At 38.7% G+C, this 24,693-nt stretch overlaps 1 protein-coding gene across 1 annotated transcript in view; it reads right to left on the reverse strand.

The window, feature by feature from the left end:
- Positions 1 to 22,937, reverse strand: part of WDR49 (WD repeat domain 49) — a 144,135-nt gene extending 121,198 nt beyond the window's left edge. Inside the window, 1 exon segment of the mRNA XM_047785863.1 lies at positions 22,568 to 22,937. Coding sequence (XP_047641819.1) covers positions 22,568 to 22,735 — 168 coding nt within the window. The 5' untranslated portion in view covers positions 22,736 to 22,937.
- Between the last annotated feature and the right edge of the window lie 1,756 nt (positions 22,938 to 24,693).

Consider the following 24,693-nt stretch of genomic DNA (forward strand, 5'->3'; position numbering starts at 1 on the left):
GATAACTCTCCAAAGAAGATATACAGATGCCAAATATGACACTCCATATCATATGTCATCAGGGAAATGGAAATTAAAACAACAAGATATCACTACGCATGAATTAGGCCCAAATCTGGAACACTGACAACAGCGAATGCTGGCAAGGCTGTGGAGCAACAGGAATTCATTGCCAGTAGGAATGTAAAATCATAGAACCACTTTGGAAGAGAGTGTAGCAGTTTCTTACAAAATTAAACATACTCTTACCATATGTAGATCCAGCATTCACACTCCTTAGCATTACTCAAAGGATTTAAAACTTAGATCCACGCAAAAGCCTGCACACTGATCTTTATAGTAGCTTTATTCATAACTGCCAATACCTGGAAGCAACCAAGATGTCCTTCATAGGCGAATGGATAAATAAACTACAGTACACCAACAGAATAGGATATTATTCAGTGCTAAAAAGAAGTGAGCTATCAAGCCATGAAAAGATATGGAGGAAACTTAAATGCATGTGACTAACTGAAAGAAGCCGATCTGAAAAGTATACATGCTGTATGATTCCAAGTACATGACATTCTGGAAAAGGCAAAATTGAAAAGGCAGAAGATACAAAGATCCGCAGCCAAGGATTAGAGGAGTAAAGGGCAATTAATAGGCGAGCACAGAGGATTTTTCAGGGCACTGGAACCACTCTATATGCTACCATAGAGATGGATACATGTCATCATACATTTGTCAACACCCATGGAATATACGACACCAAAGAGCGAACCTTTGTGGACTTGAGGTGATTATAATGTCTTAAAGTACATTTGTGAATTGCAACAAATGTACTATTCTGGTGGGGGATGTGGATAATGGGGGAGGCTATGCATGTGTCAGCATAGGCGGAAATGAATAATCTTTTTACATTCCCCCTAATTTTGTTGTGACCCTAAAACTGCTCTAAAAAATATAAAGCTTTAATAAAAAAAGGTTAGCTGAGATATATGTGTAAGAACCAAGTAATCAATTGTTTAATAGAAGTTAGTCTAGGCTTTTAATTAAATTAACTTCTTGAGAAATAATTGGTATCCAGCCCCTTAAACTACTCAGAGGTCCATCATTCTTATCACTGTTAAATTATTTTTAGTCTAAAAAAGTTTAGATAGTTTAAACAGAAATTTTTCAGTGACACGGATTTTAAGAATGGGGAAGGAAATCTGATCCTAAAAACACTCCATCTGTGCCAAAAGTATAAACTATTTCTGAAAACTAAGTCAATGTTGATCTTTTAAATTATTGCATAATTGGAGTTACCGTCGTGGCTCAGTGGTTAACGAATCTGATTATGAACCATGAGGTTTTGGGTTCCATCCCTGGCCTCACTCAGTAGGTTAAGGATCCAGTGTTGCCTTGAGCAGTGGTGTAGGTTGCAGATTCAGCTCAGATCTGGTGTTACTGTGGCCGTGGCATAGGCCGACAGCTACAACTCTGATTGGACCCCTAGCCTGGGAACCTCCATAAGCCATGGGTGCAGCCCTAGAAAAAAGACAAAATGATAGAAAAAAATTAAAAATTAAGTATTACATAATGACATCAATCAACCTCTTAAATCTATGTCACTGTCCCTTTAACAAAAACACTTTAAAGCCAAATCTTGAAGTTTTTTCTTCCTATGAGTTTGTAATTTTATTTTTATTTCTATGAACAGGAAACTGTTCTGACAGATAAATACCAAGAAAATTTCTGTTTTATATTCTAGAATATGGACTCACTAATAGACCATAAACAAAGAAGAACATAAATTTTCTCTACCCAAATAACACATACAATCAACTTCATAATTTTCTGCACACTGATAATGCCAATATGCACCGGGGGATGGTCTAAGAAAAACTTCTGATTTATAAATGTTACAGACAAAAGCAGTTGTATGACATACTTGACAATTTTATTAATGACTGTTCACTCACTAGCTTTTCTTGCTTTCAGTTTGAAAATAAAACCATTGTTTTGCCATAGCTTTGGTTATAAGTTAGGAATTTGCCTTTACTAAAAAAAAAAAAAAATCCTAATTTGTTCAAGAAGCATTATGCTTTGATCAGTGCATGGTTTCTGTTTACTCATTCTATTCCATGTCAACTTTAATAAATTAGTAAAACATACAATTAAAGTACATGAACTTTGATTCAGGCTTAAAATCATAAAGGCATTAACTTTTCCCACACAATTTGAATTATCATTTTATCCGTGGCTCCCACTTACATCCTAGGATAGAATTGACTCATTCATTCTATTATATCATCTGTATCACAAGTTGTGGAAGGGAGATTGTGTGGATGCATAGTTGGAGGTTAAAGCTTCAGCTTCAGTTATTGCATCTCTAAATAGGGGTAATAATAACTAACTTTGAGGGCTGTTATCAGAATGAGGTGATAATTAAACGTGTTTAAGCCACATGAGGTCATTTAATGTGAGTATAGCACGATTATAAACATTAATTCACAGCTAAAGTGGTTAAAGAATAAGATAACTAGGAATTCCCTGATGGTGCAGCAAGCTAAGGATCTGGCATTGTCACTGCTGTGGCTCAGGTTTGACCCCTGGGCTGGAATTTCCACATACTATAGGCATGACTAAAAAGCAAAACCAAAGAAAAAGAACAAGAGGACTATAAATGAAATTCCTTGGTGGCCTAGGAGGTTAAAGATCTGGCACTGTCACTGCCACTGCTGTGGCTTGGGTCACTGCTGTGGTGTGGGTTCAGCCCCTGGGCCAAGACATGTGACCAAAAAGAAAAAAAAAAAAAAACGAAAAAATAAAACTATACATTGAGTCATCATGCCAGCAAGAACTCTCCTCCAAGGATTTAGCTAAATGCAATTGGGTGTGTGTGTGTCTGTGTGTGTGTGTGTCTGTGTGTGTGTGTCTGTGTGTGTGTGTCTGTGTAAGGCTTTGGAGGTGTACATAATCATCAATTTTAGTAAATTGATCCTACATATCAGGGTGCCCAGTTGCTAACTAGATGATTCTAAAAGTGATCTTGGTTGGTCAGAAGACTATGTCCACCACCAAGCTTTTGTCTATTTAGGGCTGCACCCCAAGGCATATGGAAGTTCCCAGGCTAGGGGTCGAATTGGAGCTCTAGCCGCTGGCTTATGCCACACCACAGGAACACCAGATCCGAGCTCCATTTGCAACCTACACCACAGCTCATGGCAACACCGGATCCTTAACCCACTGAGCGAGGCCAAGGATCGAACCTGTCCTCATGGATACTAGTTGGGTTGGTTAACCTCTGAGCCACAATGGGAACTCCTGAAGCTCATAGTTTCTATGGCCATTGCCATCACAGGAGCAGAGGATAGCTTTTACCTTAATATGAACAGTATACACTGTTTCAGCTGCTCTTCCTCAGATACACAAATATAAAACTGTCCTAGGCAAGTCCAGTGAAAGTAAAGTTCTGGGTACAGGTAAAGTAAATAAACCAAACTATTTTACACATACAAAACCAACATTTCATCATCATCGTAATTTTATCATCTATCCTGTCTTGAACTATTTGTGCTGCTACTCTATGAATTTTGGGTGAGCTAGAAGTTTCTTTCCCAGACTTCCTGGCAGAAGATAACTCCACAGAAAGAAAAAAAAATATCCTTCATTCTAAAAGTGGGTTTGCATATTCCATGATTTAGTTGTTACAAACTCTCAATCTATATTAGCTTCAGTGCTAAGTGGCAAAATAATTTATCTAAAGCCATCTTCAGAGAGATACATATATACACACACATATACATCTATGTTTATATTTATGTATGCATGTATACACAGATGTATTTATTTAAATGAGCCTCTGGGTTTTATTCCTGAATTTTCTACATAATATCTGTGTGACCGTTGGCTAGTCATAACCTTCCCAGGGTGTATATGAGGGTTCAATAAGATAATCTGTATATAAGGCCATCTTTGCATTTTTATTCAGACAGTACTTATATTTTTGAAAACATATCCACATCAAGTTAAACTCACAAGCATATATTTAGCATAGCTAGGGAAATATTAGAGTTTAGTAAATTGGATTTCATTATAAAACATAGAGCATAAAGAAATTAATTCTCAGTGCCTTCAATTGAAAATTTAATTAGTATGGCTTTCACAAAACTTTCCTCCCATAGACTATATTTGTTCCAATTTTAACGTAGGTTTTCCGAATACAACTACCAAATGGTGTTTTAAAGTTCACTCGTATTAGTCATGATTCTCTTTCTGGTCTTTTGGGGGTAAAATTAGTTCCCCTGCCATCTATTAGAATTCGTCTTCTGAGAAAAATGAAGAGTGTATGATCCATTAGAAAACATATTCTCATTCAGCCCTTCATAAGATAATGTTAATAAATTTATTTTGCTATGTCTATGTAACTATTGAGTAAGAAAATAACCAGCTTTGCCTCCAATTGTTCTTGCAAGAAAGCTAATATTCTTGGAATGTCTGGTTGATTATCTCAGCAAGCACAACTTTAGACCTTTAGAAAATCTTCCTGTCTTCCTGAATCCCTTTCAAAGAATATTCTAAAAATCATTTCCTTTTGCCTAGGAAGTATTTTCTGCAGCTATAGTCAGTTTTCATGAGCTCTTTTTTTTAAAAAAAAAACCAAAGGCATGAACTCCGTAAAAAGTCTCTTCAGCTTTTGAGCTTAGTTAACTTCTATAAAAATTGAGCACTAAGCCTAAGGGCAAACTTCCAAAAATACACCATTTTTAAGAAACTTGACAGCCCTTTCTCAATAACATATACATTATATTATATATATTGGTTTTGATCATTTTAATAGACACATAATATTCTATAGGGTAGACATACAATTTATAATCCCCATTATTAAAAACTTCAATTGTCCCCAATGCTTTGCCGTTTCATATAAACAACTCTCCAACAAAAATTTCTACACATACATCTTTGCTTATTTGTCCAATTATTTCCTGAAGAAAATTCCCTAGAGGCAGAATTGCTGAGTCATAGAATTAGTACATCCTTAAAAGTTTTTGATATACCTTGCCAAATCTTCCCCCAAAGACTGAACAAATTTACATTTCCACTAACAGAGTATAAGACTGCTTATACCCTATACCGTCATCAAGCTGGGGTAGTCTCATTCTCAAGTCATCAACTGACTTCTAAAAAATAGTCCTAGCATGGCTGAGCATTTACATACTAACTTGGCAAAACAGAGGAAGCACTCCTAAAGCAGACACTTAAATTCTTTCAACTCAACTTTTAGAAATGTTGTTTATGTTTATTTTTTCACTTAACTTTTTCCTACCATAGGAAAGAAAATGTTTCTTCTTTTTCTCTTTTCTATAAACATGGACTTGCCCAAGACAAGAATACAAGTCCTACTTTAAAACCATAGGAATAGCCCAATCCAATTTGGTCAGAAACCTGGGTATTTTCGCTTTTCTCAACGTTGATAGCGGGTTAAAATGTCACTGACCCAAGTTTCACTACCCTTATCCGTTGTTGAATACATTCTTTCAGATTCTGAAAATTAATGTCAAATAATGAGTTGTAAGCCACTTAGAGGAATAATTCCATTCATCCATCCATTGATCTATTTATTAATAAATATATATTGAACATGTACACCAGACAAGGTAGCAAGAGGTAGATTTATTTATTCATTCATTCATCACATACTTAGTAAGTGCCTGCTCCACACCAAACCCTATTCTAAGCACTCAGCACCACCTCTGAGAAAGATGGTAGGGGTTTCTGATCTTCGAATCCTCATACTGCAGTGAGAAGCCCAGGTGTGCTGATCACAATGAATGACACATGCTTCTAGGTCACCAAAAGTAAAAAGATCACAAAAATCACACTAATTATTGGTTTTCCTGATTTCCAAGTGAACTTAGAATTTAAATATGTCAAAAACATTCAATGAACTGAAATATTCAGTTGCATGGACCAGGAATTTTTCTGTAGTCTGAAAGTGTGTCTTTTTCTTCAGATGATTAGAATTCTGCAATGCTTCTTTTTCTCTACATAAAAAAAATCTTTTCTATTAGGATCTCAGAATCTTATTTTCCCTGGAACCTGCTAGTTTTATTAAGCACTTCACCAAAAATAGTATTTCTTCTAATATATGGCATGATTTGGGGGTAATGTTCCATGACAGCCAAATGAAGATACACCATCTAAAGTCACCCTTCCCCCATCTCTATAATTAAATTTAAAATCAACATGCTGCTTCCTCATGCTTCATTCTGTTGCACTTGCCTCAATTTCCCTTGGTTACACAGTGCATTGGTTATGAATATGTATTAGAGCTTGCTGTCAAACCCCGTGAACTGTTCTGGAGCAGATTAGATATGTTATTTAAAAACAGATGCATCAGTTTATATCATCCCCTGCAATTTTCACCTACCAATGAACATTCATGAGAGATCAAACAACAGAACAGAACAGACCAGTCTGCCAGCCAAGGTTCATCTTGCTCTTTTTTCTTGCTTCAATGTATTTCAGTTGGTTTTAATTTTCACTTACACTATGGTATCAATGATTCAGGAGCTCACCAGTCTAAGTGGAGTTAATTTTTTGTGACTAACAAAAGCACAGGCCTTGAAATTCCTGTACTGAATTTAAGATTTGGAACTAAACTCTCCTGAAAAAAAAATCTCACAGATTTCCTATACAATTGGTAAATTAGAAATGAATTGTAGCTGCAGGATAAAAAAAAAAAATCAATAAATCTATCTTTTTGCTTCCCCCACCCCCAGGCATATGGAAGTTCCCAGGATAAGGATAGAATTGGAATTATAGCTGCCAGCCTACACCACAACCACAGCACCACGGGATCCAAGCAGCATCTGTGACCTACACCACACTTCATGGCAATGCTGGATCCTCAACCCACTGAGTAAGGCCAGGGATTGAACCCGCATCCTCATGGATACTAATCAGATTTGTTTCCACTGTGTCACAATAGCAATTCCTCAATAAATCCACCTCTATCTTTTAAACAAAGATCATAATCCCTGAGAAGTTAAATTGTCCATATCATTTTTCTCTAAGTCTATAGAATTTTTCAATTCTCTGCTAGGGACATAAATGATATTTAGTAGTATCATCGGTTTTGCCTAAGCTTAGAAACTTGGTGGCAGGGGGATGTGTGCCTGACCAGTGGAATAATATAGCCAGGAGACAACTGAGCTTCATTGATCTTCATTGGGAAATATCTGTATAATAGGATAAACATATTATATTTTTTAAAACAATTGATGTCTCTTTGTTGAAAATCAAGATGGAGTCAAAGAACTATACAGCATCCATGAATTTTATGCATGTTAGAGTTGGAAAGAAGTTTAGAGAATCTAGAATAAACCCTTAATTTAAAGGGAATAAACTGAGGCCCAGAGAATTAAAAAGACTTCTCTGTAATCACATAGCACACTGTTGGCAGAAATAAACTCAGAATTGAAGATTTCCAATTCCTAATCATTTTCATCATGTCACAAATATGTGACTTCAACAAAATGACTTTCTAGGATAACATATTTATCACACACAAAAAAACCCCAAAATATGAGGTTGGAATGTGCATACCCAAATGGTCTCATGCTATTTTGATAAAAGCTGTTCATTTAGAATCCTAAGTAAAGTTCATTTACATATGAACTCTAAATCAATAAAGCAGGAAATGACTAAAAAGGCAGATTCCAAACCAAGTTCTAGGAAAGAAAATTTTAACCAAATTAACAGCTCTGTCCTGCACTTGTATTTTTCTTGAGCCAGAAATCCAGGATGCAGTACACCTCTGGTCATTATCCTCACTCCTTTGATCTGTCTCTCTTTCATCCCAGGTATCTAGTGAAACACTAGCTCTGGAAAAGCATCTTCTCCATGCCTCCCTCCAGGCTACTGAATGCTGATGGACAAATAGTACAGAAATGGGCAGAATGGCACCATTACAAAACAAATACATGGTCTCCAGCATCAAAAGTCCCTCCTGTGCTACTAGGAACCCTTCCACATTTCCTGGGTGAACTCTTGTTCTTCACTTTCTTCAAACACCTACTTCATCATTTCCCTGTCCATTCCCAAGAGAGAAGTCTGACACCTAATCCAGAGAAATGAAGACAGAGAGTAGAGAGGAAGAGGAGGAGGGGCAGGAGGAAAGAGACATCACTGAGATGGAAACCTCCTCAGTTTTCTGCACACATGGAGAGACTGACTTGCATGTGGAGCCATTTTCTTCCTTCCTGTGACAACGGAAGTTCTCCTGTTTCCTGGCTCTGTCCACCACCTCAGGAGAATCTCTTTTTTTTTCACCATCCTCTTGCTCTCTATTGACTCCTTTTCAACAGCATGTAAACATAATCAAATTATTTGAATTGTTTAAAAAAATCTTGCCTGACAGTACTGTTTGCTTTTAGCTACTGCCCCATCCTTCTTCTTTCAAACCACCATCTTGAAGGAATCATGTTCACACAGTGTTTCAATTTTCTCTCCTCCAACTTACTCAGCCTTTGCAGTCAAGCTCCTTTCCCTCCCCTGAAGCTATTCTTACCAAGAAGACCAAACTATAGCTAAACCTTTCAGTGGATTCTTTTCAGTTCTCATAGGGTGAAATGTGTACCAAGTTAATACTTGATATCAAAATATTTTCATTTGGGAAAGTATTTTGAGATTCCTACTTAGTTGGAAACTGAAATCTGAGGCACATGAAAGGTATCAATCAAGAAAGAAAAAAGTTCAAACTGCTCTAAATGAGGGGAGAAGAATTTGGTATTTGTCTCTGATGTTTGATTAAACAGATGGGGAAAGAATAGTGTCAGAAAGGATGAAAGAAAATAGGATGGCAGACAGTGACATGGCAATAAAGAGCCACTGAGGAAATTTCATAGGCAGTCTAGCTAAAATGACTCTTCTCTCTGTGTTTGTATGTTTAGATAGATGTAGGCACACATATATAGATGAAATACTTGCTAGCATTGCATGAACCTCCCACCAAGTAGCTTCAAGCCTTTAAGACATAGCTCCCCACATAAATACATACATTTAATCTCCTCCTCAGCTCTTCTGTTGAAGAATTTGGCCTTCATGAGAGGCTGCTTTGAGAGTTTTCCCTTCCCCATAATTTTATAGTAGTCTGATCATACCACATTAATGATGGGAGAAGTGCCAGTCTTGTTTTTGGCAGCATTTACCAGTGTCTGTTCCCTGACCAAAGTTCACAATTGATCAAGATTGATAGTTGGGCAGAAGCTCTGCCAGAAAGCAAGAAAGTGATGAAAGATTGATGAAAACATATAAAAAGTGTCAGGAGACATGTTTCTACAATTTTCCTTAGCCTCTCTGTTTCTATTTTCTATGCTAAAAACTCCATCTTGTCCTGCTTTACTTTACCCTATATTCCTGCTTGAAAAACAGTGCTGGTAAATAACTTGAGCTTAAGAACAAAGCCCAAAAGGTATAAGTTATTCATGTGGTCAGCTGAATGAGGATATAATGTGTTGGTCTAGGCATGCTGGACCTGTGCAGATAGGCACATGCCGGACCTGTGCAGATAGGCACACTATGGTTTGCACAGCATGATGTGTCCTCTTAAGAATAAGAGGAAGATGAGCCTCATGGCCGCAAAGGGTTTATGAGGGGTAGTTAGCAGGATATGCATCAGCAAGGAGAATGAGGTGCAAACGTAGGCAAGAAGGGTTGTTGCAGATAGGCGTGCCTGTCTGCAGGAGCACAATGGTGATTCTCTAGATGCTATGCATAGATATCTGATGCCAGGCTTCCTCTGCTAATGATTGTTAAATGCCTAAAGGTCAGATATAATCCTACAGAGCACAATAAAAGCAGTGTGGTTTCTTGAGGCGGTGCTCTTGGTCCCTGAGACCTTGAGTCCCCCAGTTCCCACCTTTAATTAAGATAAATGTCTCTGTGTCTTGTTTGAAGTTAACTTTTTCTTAAGTTCCACAGCACCTGTTCTTCAGCCCTCATCTGCTGAGCTGGTCTTGAAAGGCGTCACACTGATTGAGGCAACTTCAGTATCAGTAAGCATAATGATGGTAATAAATAATAATGCATTGAATAGAATAAATAAATCCACAAGACACAGAGCAAGACAAAAAGAGAGATAAAGGAAGGAGAGAAAAAGGGAAGTGAGAAGTGAGGAAAGCTATACTGAGAATAAAGAAGATCAAAAGAATTTAAAAGTCATCATTTTCCAAGCACCAGTGTTGTCGCTATTATAAGCAAAGTTCATCAATTAATGCTTAAACTAATGGGTGAAGTTGTTGAAGAATACTATAACACCATAATCAAAGTACTACCCCACAGCTACCTTTACAAAGTAGAGCTATAGTGGACCTACTTTAATCAAAGGATCCAACTTAGAGCATCACCAAAAATGGATCAAATTAAAAGGCTGTACATCTGATGTCAATCAAGATGTGGATAAACATTTCTTACGGAGTATCCTTGCCAAAAATGGTGACCCTGCATCTAACAGTGAAGAATCAAGAAGAAAATCCAGATTGTGAGATATTCTAGACATCTGAAATGACTCTTAAAAAAATGTCTATATCGTGAAAGATGAGAAAAAGAAGAACACTTTTAGATTCAAGGAAGCTGAAAAGACATGTCAACTAAAGAAAATGCGTGACCCTGGAAAGACATTACCAGAAAAACTGGGGAAATTCTAATATAGACATTTTTATTAGGTAATACATAAAGTTAAATTTCCTAGGTAAGATAATTTCATTACAGTTATTTAGAAGAATGTCTTGTTCCTGGGGATGTATTTGAGCTAACTGGGATACACAATCATCCTGCCTGAACTTACTTTTTAAATGACTGAGTTAAAACCATGTGCTATGGTCCAAATACTCATGTCTCCCCAAAATTCAGACACTGAAATCCTATTGTCCCAATAGGATGATATTAGGAGGTGGGGTTTGGGGGAGGTGATGGGCTATGAAGATGGAGCCCTCGTGGATGGAATTAATGCTCTTTTTATAAAAAGAGACCTCAGAGAGCACCCTAGCCCCTCCCACTATGTGAAGACCCAACAAGAAGTCTGCAACCTAGAAGAAGGCCCTCATTCAACCTTATGGGCACCCTGATCTCAGACTCCCAGCCTCCAGAACTGTGAAAAATGAAGTTCTATTGTTTATAAGCTACCTGGTCTGTGATATTTTGTTACAGCCACATGAAAGGACTAAGATACCATGTATATATAGAGAGGGATAGAAAGAAAGATAAAATAAATGTAGCAAAATTGTAACCACTGCTGAATCAGGATGGAGGGTATATGGGCATTCACCATACTTGTCTTTCCACTTCCAATATTTCTGTAAGTTTGATGTTTTTCAAAATAAAAAGTTCACAGAGAAAAAAAAATTCTCATTTCTCTTCCTGTGTCCCCTGGCTCAACATATGTTACTACCTTAATACACCCAGTCCATCAGGAAATGTGCATCGTAGCTCCTGAACCTCTCTGCTAATCTCTGCGCACCTGCAGGCCACTGTACCAGCCCTGTTAAGTGGCCTCCCTGCCTTCTTTCTGTTCTGCTCCTACCTCCACCTCTAAACTATTTTCAAAAAATACAGCCTTGGTGATCATTTCCAAAATGCCAGTCCCATTATGTCACTCCCATGATTAAAACATATCAGTGGGGAGTTCCTTTCATTGCTCGGTGGTTAACGAACACCACCAGGTTCCATGAGGAATCTGGGTTCGATCCCTGGCCTTGCTCAGTGGGTTAAGGATTTGGCATTGCTGTGAACTACGGTGTAGGAGCTGCAGCTCTGATTTGACCCCTAACCGGGGAACTTCCATATGCCACGAGTGCAGCCCTAAAAAGCAAAAAAAAAAAAAAAAAAGTCTGGCTCCCTACAGTCCCCCAAGTATCTGTCTCTTTAACACATTCCCCAAGGCCTACCTGATGACCCTGGCTTGGTCCTCCAGACATCTTTCATTCTGTTCCCCTTTACTGATGAGTTTTCTGACTTCTTTAAATGTATGCCTGAAAGCACGACCACACCACTGCTGCCCAACCAAATTTGCACTTCCTATCCTCTTTCCAAAAAACTACTTCCCTAATCATTTACTTGCCTCATTTAATTGCCTTCTGTCAGATGGAAGCCTGGATGTTACTTCCTCCAGGAAGCCTTCCTATAGTCCCCTTCACTATGTGAGCTATGTGCTCCCTCAATATTACTCTTTCCTCAGAGCACTGAATGATACAGAATAATTCCAAGTGTACTTGTCAATATAGTCCTCAGTGAAGGAAGGTCTGGATCTCAGTGGTTTTTCGCTCCCATAGGGTAAACATTCAATAAATATCTTTTGTAGGAATCAGTAAATGAATGAACGCATTGCTAATATTCCCTTGTATATTGTAGAAGAGATGTTCATCTGCTTTACCAATAATTGCCACTTTGGGGAGGGGGTCAGAGTAGAGAAAATGGTCAAGTTATAGAATCATACTGTGTAAAATAATGTTGAAAAATTAGAAATAAGTTTGAGTAAACTTTAGGGTTGTTCTCTAAGAGAAAAGAGACAAAAATGGATATCAGACCATTATGGGCAATGTTCTGGTTCTGCAAACAACTCACATGGACCTGGAGAAATCCCTTCATCTGGATCTTTGTTTCCTCACCTGTAAAATAAAGGCAGTAAAATAGCTCTCTCTAGTCTCCCTCTTAATGCTAAAGCTCAGTGAAAGGAAGGTGATGCAGAAAACGACTCAAGAGAAAGACAAAGTATCTGTAAAAGGTGCTGCTTTTAAATTCAGCACTGTTAAACCATACATTTAGAAAATAGTGGCACTGAGTCTTTAGGCTATTAAGATATACCAACATTTTAATAACATTTATCTTAGCATTGAATTATGGTATAGATAAGAGCCCACAAACAGATTTGCCATACCTCACCCTGCTACAAGCACTGTTCTATTTTTCCATAATTGAGACCTTGACATACTCACAAATATACACATTTCTCATTTTAGAATATGACTACGTACTGTTCCACAATTTTCTTTTTTTCATGGAATGGTGAATCTTGGCAATTTTATGGCTTCCTTCTTTTTAATAGCTGTGTAGTAAAAGCATGCCATCATTTATTGATCCATTAATTTACTGATGAATAATTGGGCTGTTTTAATTACTCCATTTTATTGACTATTACGATGAATACTTTAATGCAAATTTTTTCTGTACCTGTCATAATTCCTTTAGGATAGCTTATAGAATTGGAATTGCTAGTTCAAGAACTATACATCTGACATTTGATATATTCCAGAAAATTGCCCACCAAAAAGCCTTAACAATTTACAATCTTTGTAATAATGCTCGTTACGCTGATTCTTTGCCAACAATAAATATCATTGATGTTTTTAATCTTTGCCAATGTGATGAATGAAAAAGGATGTGTTCTCTCTTTTTTTTTTTTTTTGAGGGCCTCACCTGCAGCATATGGAGGTTCCCAGACCAGGGCTTCAATCAGAGCTACAGCTGCCGGCCTAAGCCACAGTCACAGAAACGCATGATCAGAGCCATGTCTTCGACCTATACCACAACTCACAGCAACGCTCCTTAACCCACTGAGTGGGGCCAGGGATTGAACCTGCAACCTCATGGTTCCTAGTCAGATTCGTTTCCACTGCACAACAGAAACTTCAGGATGTCTTCTTTGATTAGAGTTTAAAAATCCAATTCCTAATGACTTTGAGAATCTTTTCACATGATTATCAACTATGTATGTGGCACTCTTTCTTGAATGCACTAAATATGATAATATATGCAATACGTTTTTCATGTAAAAAACATTATATGTAAAACAATGCTACATGTGATAGGTGTATGTGCACATATGGATAGAAATGAATGAAAAAATACACTGTAAGGAGGCCACATTATCCAGAGCAGTTACCCAGGTGGTACAGTTGCTGAAAGTTGGCCCCAGTAAGAGAGGAATTTCATGTTTAACTGATTTTACACAGTGAAAATAATATATTCCCTTACTTTTTTTAAATAATAAAAGGACTGTTAAATAAATAGGAATCAGAACAATGAATGAAATTGTGTATGACTGGCTATACCCCCCTTTTTTTCTTTGTTTCTCCTCCCTCACCTTCCAGGAAGTAACCCTGCTTCTTTATTATACTGATTGCAGTTGTTTCTTCACCCTGTGGAAGGATTTTCCTAAGATCCCATCTTAAACACTCTGCTCTTTTCTCAAGATAATCTCATTTGCACCAGGGTCTCCACCCTCCAGGATCTCACACTGATTTCTCTATGCCAGCCTGATCCTTCTGCTTGGCTCTGACTGTACTTAATCAGAGCCGTCTACAATTAGAGCAAGGAGCTATGAGAGGAGAAAACAGTATCATGACAAAGTGCCAGCAGAGCCTGGGTGGTGAGAGAGGGCTTCCTGGAGACAATGATATTGAAACATGAAGTTAGCTGGAGACTTGGCAGGGACTGGGGGGGGAAGCATTCTTTTCCAACTTGCTTTAGGCACCAGTATTTGATAAGGCCTAGAGCATTCTAAGAGTAACTCAAGTGTGACTGAGTTTAATTCAGTTATATTCCAGTATCAGGTAATTTTGTGACTGACTTGTTGGAACCATAAATCTAGACTGAATACCTGTGGGGAGGGGAGAGGGGGTTGAAGAGGGAAGTAAGCATTCCCTTGAAAGAAATGATGTTCCCATTCTTTACAGCCCTGGGAAAGGAAAGAGGAGAAATAGGTCTTGGACTAAAATAAAAGAAAATATTTTCTGGTATCTCTGGGGCCAATAATCAGTTTGGTCTCCAGGCTCTAAGGAATAGCAGTCTGGTATATTTCAGGGGTACTGAAGGGCTGAGAGTAGCCCATTGGCCACATAGATGTGGCTGGAAGTGAGGAGGTGAAATAGGTCAGTAAGAAACCATGTTCAGCAGGTCTGAAGAGCATTGCCCAATAGGACTTTCTGTGAAGAAAAAAAAATTCTATAATCCGCACTATCCAGTGTGGTGGCTACTAGCCACATGTGCCTCTGAATACTTTAAATGTGGCTGATACTTGTGAGGAACCAAAATTTTTATTTTATTAAATTATAATTTTATTTGATTTTAATTTAAGTGAAATGTGACTCATGGCTATCATATTGCACAGATCTGGAGCAAGACCAGTGTGACAAACTATCCTCAGGTGTGTCCAGCGAATTAGGGAGGGAGAAGATTAGAAGTGACAGAATAGGAGTTCCCGTCGTGGCGCAGTGGTTAACGAATCTGACTAGGAACCATGAGGTTGCGGGTTCACTCCCTGCCCTTCCTCAGTGGGTTAACGATCCGGCGTTGCTGTGAGCTGTGGTGTAGGTTGCAGACGCGGCTCGGATCCCGCGTTGCTGTGTCTCTGGCGTAGGCCGGTGGCTACAGCTCCGATTCAACCCCTAGCCTGGGAACCTCCATATGCCGCGGGAGCAGCCCAAGAAATAGCAACAACAACAACAAAAAAAAAAAAAAAAAAAAAAGAAGTGACAGAATAGAGGAAAATCATGTCCTTGGAGGTCCTCAGCAGAGAATGCTGGTGCCCAGAGAGGCAGGACTGAACAAGAGCCTTAACCATAATATGATGCTGAGAAGTGGTGAGGGAAGAAAGATCCAGGAGACTTTGCGCCTGAGCAAGAATGGAGCAGAGCTTCTGGGAAAGATCAGAAACCACCAAGGGATGATGCAGAGGGTTCCTATTTCTAGCAGAAGAATGGGGGCGGGGGGCGTGGTCTCATCTCAACATTGGGTGTGCTATACTTGCCAGCACAGGACAAAGGTGAAATCAAAATAGCACAAATTAGAGATCTTCTGTTGCCTGTTTTCATTATTTTCCTCCTTTAATTTTCAAAAATTTGAAAAGGTAAGCTGTGCCCTTGGTCTGCAGGTCTGCCTAAGGTGATAACACTACAAATGAATAGCAATAGGCATCTTTGCTTTCCTTCTCCTTTAGAACAAGCTTCTTGGTTGCCTTCTCTGCTTCAGTCTTGGCCAGAGCTTAAGGTTAAAATACTGTGTCTCCTAAAAATCACTCTTCATAACCTTCTCTGATCCAGATTAATTTTTGTAAGATCCTGTTCTGAAAGCACAAAGAGAAATTAGAAAAGGCAGGAAGGTATTAGAACTTGTCGCAAAATTCAGCACACAGGCAGCAGTGTTTGGAAAGAAAATTTTTTCACGTGTGTTGACATATAACTTCACTTGCTTGCATTTCGGTGATGGCATCTTTTGCTTCCTCACCCAGGAATTCTGGCAACCCAAAACCACCCAAGACTTCCTCCATCATTTCCAATTGTGCCAGCTTCAGGGCTATTGGATTTGTCTTCACACTATTACCTTAATGCGAGGACGGGGACCTGTGGGGTTCACTGATTTTCTGCTACCATTAAAAACAGATTTTTTTTCGATTTCACTGAGGGAGCTGGGGCGAGAAATGCTCTGACCTGCTGTCTTTTTTCAGCAGGTGACAAATTGACTAAAATTGATGAATGCACTCTGTACTATGGAATAGAGTTATACATGAAGCTTTAGCTTTACCTGTTTACCTTCTGATGAGCATCCATTGAGATGCCTTTAGAACAGAAAAAACAATTTTAAAAAGCAGGGGGTTATTCCTATCTTGCCCTTTCATTCTTCCACCCTTCTCTGCATTGATTTCATTGGAATTGTTGATTATTTGCTGATTGTGCATTAATTCCAAGTTACTGAGACACAGGCCTGTGTGCTACTAATTTGACACGCTTGTTTTGTTAATGGAGTCCTTTTCCTAATGGATTGCTGTTCCTTAGAGCAAATCCTAAAGAGAGATTGCCTGGTGGCCAGTGGGAGCCATGCCATACAATGGACTGGAAAGTTGACAATCTATGCAGGAGCCCTGGTTCTGCCCCCACAGGGGTAATTCAATTAAACATTCTTGAGCTTCATTCTCCTTATATGTAAATGGGAAATAAAAATATCTGTTCTGCCTACTTTCCAGGCTGGTGAGAGGATCAAATAACATGATACCTACAAAAGTGCTTTATAAAATCTTATCGTACTTCAAAGATATGAAAATTTTATTCATCGTTTTTACCTCCACTGATTTCCAAAAAGAATTATGGTTCAGTTACAATGGAGGTACTTAGGGGGTTGGACCATTACAGCAAGTCTAAAAGAGCAAGAGTTGTGTAATGAAAATAGAAGATAATTGTTTCAGAAAAAATGTTAAGCATGTTTGCATCATTCTTAACATATGTTAAGAAGGGCTGCATTAATTGAACACTAAATTTAGCTTTGAGTTTCCTGGCAGAAAAGCAAAACACAAAACACCATTAGGCACATGACTTTCCTTAATCTATGAAATGAAGCATGCTGGTTTACTAGGAAAAATGGAAATTTTTTTACCAATAAACTCTAAGGATCATGGGTGAGACTGTTTTCTGGGTTCATGCCTGTCTATACTTTCCAGCTGCCCTTGTAGTTGGGATGTGAGCCTGATCCCAAAACCCTTCCCCACATGCTCCTTCCTGCTCTTCCCCCTGTGACCAGCTTGATATAATGGCCAGCATGGAAGTCAGAAGTTGGAAGGAGCCTGAATACCAGAATCCCTACATGGAGCTGCCTGCCAACTAGAAATATCTGCTTTCTAATTTAGATGAGCAAGAAATAAACCTCTATCATGAATGTGCTATTACATATTTTACACAATTTGCACACTTTATAAATTAAAGATTTTCTAATTTTGGAGCTTTATTGGATACTGTAATATACAGTTTTTAACTATCAGTTTTACCTTATAAATTTTTTTTAAAGTCATGGACTTTTGTCAGAAACAAGCAAAATCTAATGATTGCGAGGAAAGGGACTGAAACAAAGATTTTATTTATGTGTTTGGGATGGTGATGTCTGGGATAGAAAAGAAAGAAGCTGGAGTTGAGAATAATTCAGGAACATGAGACCCATCCAGGAAGGCCTGTCCATTTGGGTAACTTAATAGTGAAGATATAACAGGTGATGATCCCTAATGAACTGGGAGAACCCTGGCAGCTTAGAAAGAAGGATAAACAGTGGAAACGTGGGGAAAGGCTGAATCTGACTGAATTCCTTTGGAGTCGAGCCTGCCTGGTGGAGCATCAGAACCCTCAGTGCTGTCTTGTAGCTGTAAAGAAGTGTTGTTCATAGGCCCTGCTGTGGAATCTGTCTACAGGAATCTTGGGAACATTACAAATTAAGCATGAAGACATCATAAGGTTTGCGGATTTAAACATTTATTATACCCCCAATTTTCAGACCTGCAACACTGCCTCCTGAACTTCTCTGGTACAGTTTACCTTTTACATGTGGTTTAGTAGATTTTATTTCTGTTTAAGCTAAAGATTTAGCAGGGTTTGGGCAAGTAACAGCATGGAGTAGACAGGATAGGGCCATACTCTGGTCTGAGCCTACAACCTGTGCCAGAAACAATGTACCAGAAGGTGATACAGACACAGTTGCTGAAAAAGGCAGGTCAAGACCCAATCCAGTGAATCCCAAAGTGTAGGCAGATTATAGACCCAGGCCAAACAGGCAACAAGATTTCCAGGATCAAAGAGTAGACTGTCCTGTCCTGATATAAGGAAGTCAACAATGGATTCAAGGGAAGAAATATTCAAGAAACCACTTAGCCACAGTCTCAGAAGAAAGTATAGATGTGTGTATATATATATCTCAAGTTTCCATGGGGCTTTCCCAAAATTCTATTTCCCTTGGACCATACTTTCTAGTTCTCAGGATTTCTATAAAATCAGCAAATCATAGCCATCCTTCCTCTCACAATGACTGGCTTTTGAAGTATCTAAGAAAATTTAAAATATGTTTGACATTAAAATCATATATATCCACAGACCATATCATTTCTCTAAGCACTGCAAGTGCTACAGGAAAGTCTAAGTAACAAGCATTTTACAATTCTATGAATAATACAAGTTTCATTCCCTGCAGGCTGGTATATGGGTTTTTCCACCCCATCACTTGAAAGAAAAAGAAATCCACAAGTTACTTTTCTATTCCTTCTATCCAGCTAACTTCTTGAGTCTAAAGAAGAGGATCAATACATCAATTAAAATCTTTCATCTACTAATAAAATATGAAATACGAGATGGAAAGATGATGCTTCCGTACTCTTGAATCTGTGTCTTTGCAAATCTCATTGCTTCCATTTCCTACCCCAACTAAAAGGAGTGCAGAAGCATAGTTATGTTAGTCAAAGCTTCTTTTTTGTTTTGTTTTGGTTTGGTTTTTTTTGTCTTTTTAGGGCTGCACCCAAGATATACGGAAGTTCCCAGGCTAGGCAGTCCAATCAGAGTTACAGCTGCTGGCCTATGCAGCTTCAAAGGTTTCAAAATATATGTGAAACATTAACTGCACAATTCAAAGACTCAACTCCCAATTTTTTCAGTTTAGCATGGCTACTTCTGCTTAAAGACATGGACTTCACCTAATACCCGACAACAGCAACGTGGGATCTGAGCTGTATCTGTGACCAACAACAGAGCTCATGGCAACCAGATCCTTTAACCCACGGACCTAAGGCCAGGGATCCAAACCCACACCTTCATGGATTCTAGTCAGGTTTGTTACCACCAAGACACAATAGGAACTCCTGTTTTGTTTTGTTTTAAGGAAATGTAAGAGTTAAAATTAAGAGAATCTGGTTCAACCTCTACTCATTGAGCATATAATACCTATGTTAATTGAGCACTTTTTCTATGTCCAGCACTCTTCCAGTGCCTTCCAGATAGCTTCTCACTTAATCCTCACAACAACAATACTATCTCCACATTCGAAATAAAGGAAACTGAGGCCGAGAGGGATTAAGTGATTTGCACGAAGTCACACTGTAAGTGGCAAAACTGGGATTCAAATCCAAGAGGTCTGACGCCTGGCTCTTAAACACTAAGTGATTCTGACTCATTTATACCATCATACAATAAACGTGAGCATTATTCCTGTTACTACTATGATTTATGTGGTATGTCATATCTTATTTGGAAAAATACATGTGAAACATTCACTACACAATTCAAAGACGCACCTTCCCATTTTTCAATTTAGCATGGCTACTTCTATTTAAGGACATGGACTTTACCTTACCTAATACCTGACAATACTTCAGCCCCAAATAAGAAATCTGGATCCAAAAAAAAAAGAAAACAAAAAACAAACAAACAAAAAAAACACCCAAGAGATAAAAGGATCTAGTGCCAGAATCTTGACACTCCAAGAGCATGTCTTTAGCGACTGACTAAAAACCACTGCCTTTAGAGTGGTGTGTTGCATAGCAGACCCTGAGGATGATTTTTCCTTTTATAGCCCTCTACACCTGTGGCCTGTGGGCCCAACACTCAGGACAGACGGATGGGACTCTGCAGAAATCATCTAGTGTATCAGTCTTTTCTAGGCATCTATGCTGTGTGTGGAAACTGTGTTGTCTCAAGAGCCTAACTTTTATGCCTGGTGGTACATTTGCCCTTGGATTATTCCATTCTGTGTCTGTTGAGTCTGTCAAAAATGGATGGACTTCATTTTTTCTTGAAGTATGTCTGCAAAGCTCAATTTCTGTTTTAAAAGCTATCATTAGATTCTCCATTCCTGCAAGCTCTGAATAGCAAACTCTTCTCCTCTTTGGCCTGTCTGTGGTACCGGCATTTCCATTTTTTTTTTTTTGTTTGTTTGTTTGTTTCCAAAATAAGTGATTCAGTCTTAGAAACATTTAAAGTGAAAAAAAAAAAAAAAAAAACCTTGAGATTGAATTGTCCTGTTTCACTTGGGTTCACTTTACACTGATCAGTAATTTGAAAAGAACACCTACCTCCAAACTTCTGCAGCAGTTTCACTCTCTAACACATAGACCTTATAATGTTGACCCTCCTTAATAGAACCTAGCTTTCAAATTCTTTGTGCTCTTGGTGCCAGAACAAAACTGCCACATTCCTGTTTATTCCAGAGTCAAAGCTGTCATAATCTGCTGTTATGTTTTTCTGAATGTCCTCAAGCTGTCAAAATGTTTGCTGTGTCTATCAAAATATGCCAGATTCATTTGGGGCACTGGACATGAGCAGCACTAAAATCTTTCAGACAAATGGGGTTGGATGAACTGGGGTTGAATGAACTGCAAATATAGGGAGATTAAAATGAGAAAAGTGTAGGGAAGAGCATGTCTTTGCAACTAAATATGATTGATTCTATTATAAAGAAATGATTTATATTATTGGGGCATTACCAACACATTGAATTTAACTTATACAAAACAGTATACCAGAGTTTTTCAGTGGTTAGCAACTTTTTATTTTTTTTGGATAAAGATTAAAATTTCTGCCAATTACAGGCCAACATAATGGTTATATTTCATCACACTTTATTAATTTCAAGGTGATAGTCCAAAATATTGTGTGTCTGTTTCAAACTAATATGACATTTTCAAGCACTCCCAGAGGACATTCTGAAGCCCTGAGATGATATTTTAGCAAGTGTAATGAAGTAGAAAGGATGAAAGCTCGTGCCTCCCTAAATTCCACAGCACGGAAGAGCACTTCTTCCTACCAGTGTGCAAAGCTAAAAATCATTTTGAGGTATGCTATTCAATATGCATGGCTGCAGGATTCCAAATTAAGAGAGAGAGAAGGAAATTGTTCGTTTAGAGTTAAAATTCCTGAGGTTTATTTTATAGGCAGAATTAAAATTAAAATTTGAAATTCTTTTTTTATGGGCTCTACTCCAATATTTGCAACAAATGAGGGAGACTGGTCCCTCACACAGGACCTCGGGATAATTAAGTCCCACAATCTGCTTTGAAAAGGAGCTGTGTCACTTGGAGTAAGACGGGAGAATATTTGCACAGCGGAGGTGTGTATTTGCATTTCCAGAATGCAAATGCTACCTGCTAGGACAGTTATTACTGGGTATCACCCTAGAGATCTGGCTTTGCCCTCTCACAACCATAACTTTTGGTTTTCCAAGAACACGTTGATCTCTAAGAAAAAATTTGCCCAGGAATCCACTTTTCTTCCTTCCTGGTAGTGATATTCAACAGCTGCAGTTTACTACTAAATAGTATTATTTGCCCCAGAGAAGTGAGGCGGTAAAGTTCACTAGTGTTAAATCCAAGTCTGAACAATTTATTTTTTCAATTCCCCATTTTAATCATTAACAATATTAAAAAATGGTAAGAGAAAAATCTCTCTGGCTCATCCTGGTCTCCTTCACAAACAGCTCAAACTCTCCCGTACATAAGATGGAGGCATGGAGTTCCTGCCATGGCTCAAGGATTAACCAACCCGACTAGTATTCATGAGGAGTCGGTTCTATCCTGGCCTCGCTCAGTGAGTTAAGGATCCGGCATTGCTGTGAGCTGTGGTGTAGTTTGTAGATGTGGCTCGGATCTGGCTTGCTGTGCCTGTGGCATAGGCCAGCAGGTACAACTCCAATTCGACCCCTAGCCTGGAAACTTCCATATGCTGTGGGTGTGGTCCTAAAGAGACTAAAGACTAATAATAATAATAACAATAACAATAATAATAATAATATGAAGGCATACCTCAAAGGCTCTCTGTATTTGGACAAAGTCACCCAAGCTGAGCTGGTTTTCAAGCAGGGCTGGGCTGACCTCTTCCTCTGCACTTGCACCTTCTGCATTTCTCACCAGGCTCCTTGGCCCCTGCTGGGACCCTCTCTTCAACTCCAGGGTGGCATTCTGGCAGCTCATAATGGCTTCACCTCTTCTCAGCCCTCTCCAACTCTTGCTATAAGTTGTTTTTTGGTTTTTTGTATGGTGTTGGTTTGTTTTTTTCCTTTTCCTTCAACAGGTGCTTTGGAAAAGAAACAACTTAGCAATAGCATTGCAAAATAAAAGTACATTTCAAGTCACTTCAGAGGCAAAGAATTCAAGCCCAGAGGCAGGGAATGAAAGCCCTCAACCCCCGCACTTCTTCAATTCCAGTTTATTTTCAAAGTTCATCCTTTTAAAACACTCCCCCCCCCCCCCCACTCTGTTGAACCTGGCTTGATTAAAAATGTGTAAAAGCTTCCCCCTGTGTGTATAGCAACTCACACAGATTGCAACTTCTAGCACTCACTTTAAATGCATTAGAAAAGCAATTTCTCAAAATCTCTTTGGCTAACCCTGCTTCTATTCACACGTTGTGGTTTTAAACTCCATTTTCTTGTCTGGAGGCTCTGGGTGACACAGCTGCAAGGTTTCAGTCCCAGTGAAGTGCTCTCCTCTGAAGGCCACCTTCCCAGCATTGTGGCCTTGTTTGTTTCATCCATCCCTGCTGCCTTTGTGTGTTTCCTGGCAACAGACACAATGCCAACTAAAACTTTTCCTTTTCCTCCTCCCCTTCACCTTCTAATATAGACTGACCTGAAATATACCATGTAAATGTTGAGTTTTTGTTTTTTGTTTTTTTTTAAGGACAATTCAGCCCACTCATTTTTTTTATTAAACTTTATCACTGAATGATTTAAAGTTAACTTTTATAAAATAATTTCTATGAAGCATGTTATATATTATGGAACAAGAGGATGAGCCAAAGAAGAGAGCAATGCATTTAGGAGTTTTATGTTTTGCATATAAAAAGTTTCATTCTTATTTAATAAGAATCCATTTCTCATTGTCTCATTGTCTTAGTTTCTGTGTATATAAAATGGGGATGGTTTAGCATAGGTTTTTAACTCATTGAGAATATAAGGGGAAAAGCTTATTACAGCTTCACAATGACCCTGCAAGGCAGACAAGATGACTCTCCTTACTCTACAGATAAAGAAGCAATGGAAGGTGTTCCTGTCGTGACTCAGCAGTAACCCGGTCTAGTATCCATGAGGACGTGGCTTCAATCCCTGGCCTTGCTCAGCAGGTTAAGAATCTGGCGTTGCCATGAGCTGAGGTGTAGGTCACAGATGGAGCTCAGATCACGCATTGCTGTGACTGCGGCGTAGGCGGGCAGCTGCAGGTCCAATTTCGCCCCCTAGCCTGGAAACTTCCATATGCTGCAGATGCGGCCCTAAAAAGGAAAAAAAGAAAAGCAAAAACAAAAAGAAAGAAGAAGCAACAGAAGTGCCCAAGGCAACGCAGTAAGTAAGGTGTGGGAAAAGGCAGTGTGGCTCCCAGCTTCGGAGCCTACCCTTTAGATGGACGCCTTCTCTGCACCTTATTCTCATCTCCGTAAAACTGAAAAGCTATCAATAGAAATTCTCTCCAAGTTCTCTCCAGAAATATCATTCTATGAGCCAGTGTTCCCAGGCACATGGTGGTACAAATTATATTCTCTATAAAAGCACCCCACAGGCATTCCTGAACCAGTTTTGAAAAAAGCACGGAATATTGTTCATGCGTCCATTACTTCATCCATTTCTCTGTCCTTTACTCATTCCAAAGTCCATTTATTAAGAATCTACTGTATGTCGAGTCCTGAATTAGACTTGGTGCCTACCCCCAAGGGGCTCACAATCTGGTAGGAAAAAATCACTATTTCATCTCTCAGGCCAATCCCAACCTCTTGCTATTTACAGTGCTGTGTTGAAAAGAATTGTGAAGTCGTATGTGAGCTTACAAATTACAGATGTATATCACAGGCCAAGGGGCATGTTTACCACAAACTTGGCTTTCCTGGTTTAGCCTTTCGTGTAAATTAGACAAATGTCTTTAAGCCCTCATATGATAAA

Source organism: Phacochoerus africanus, chromosome 1 (assembly GCF_016906955.1).
Source record: "Phacochoerus africanus isolate WHEZ1 chromosome 1, ROS_Pafr_v1, whole genome shotgun sequence".
Lineage (NCBI taxonomy): Eukaryota > Metazoa > Chordata > Mammalia > Artiodactyla > Suidae > Phacochoerus > Phacochoerus africanus.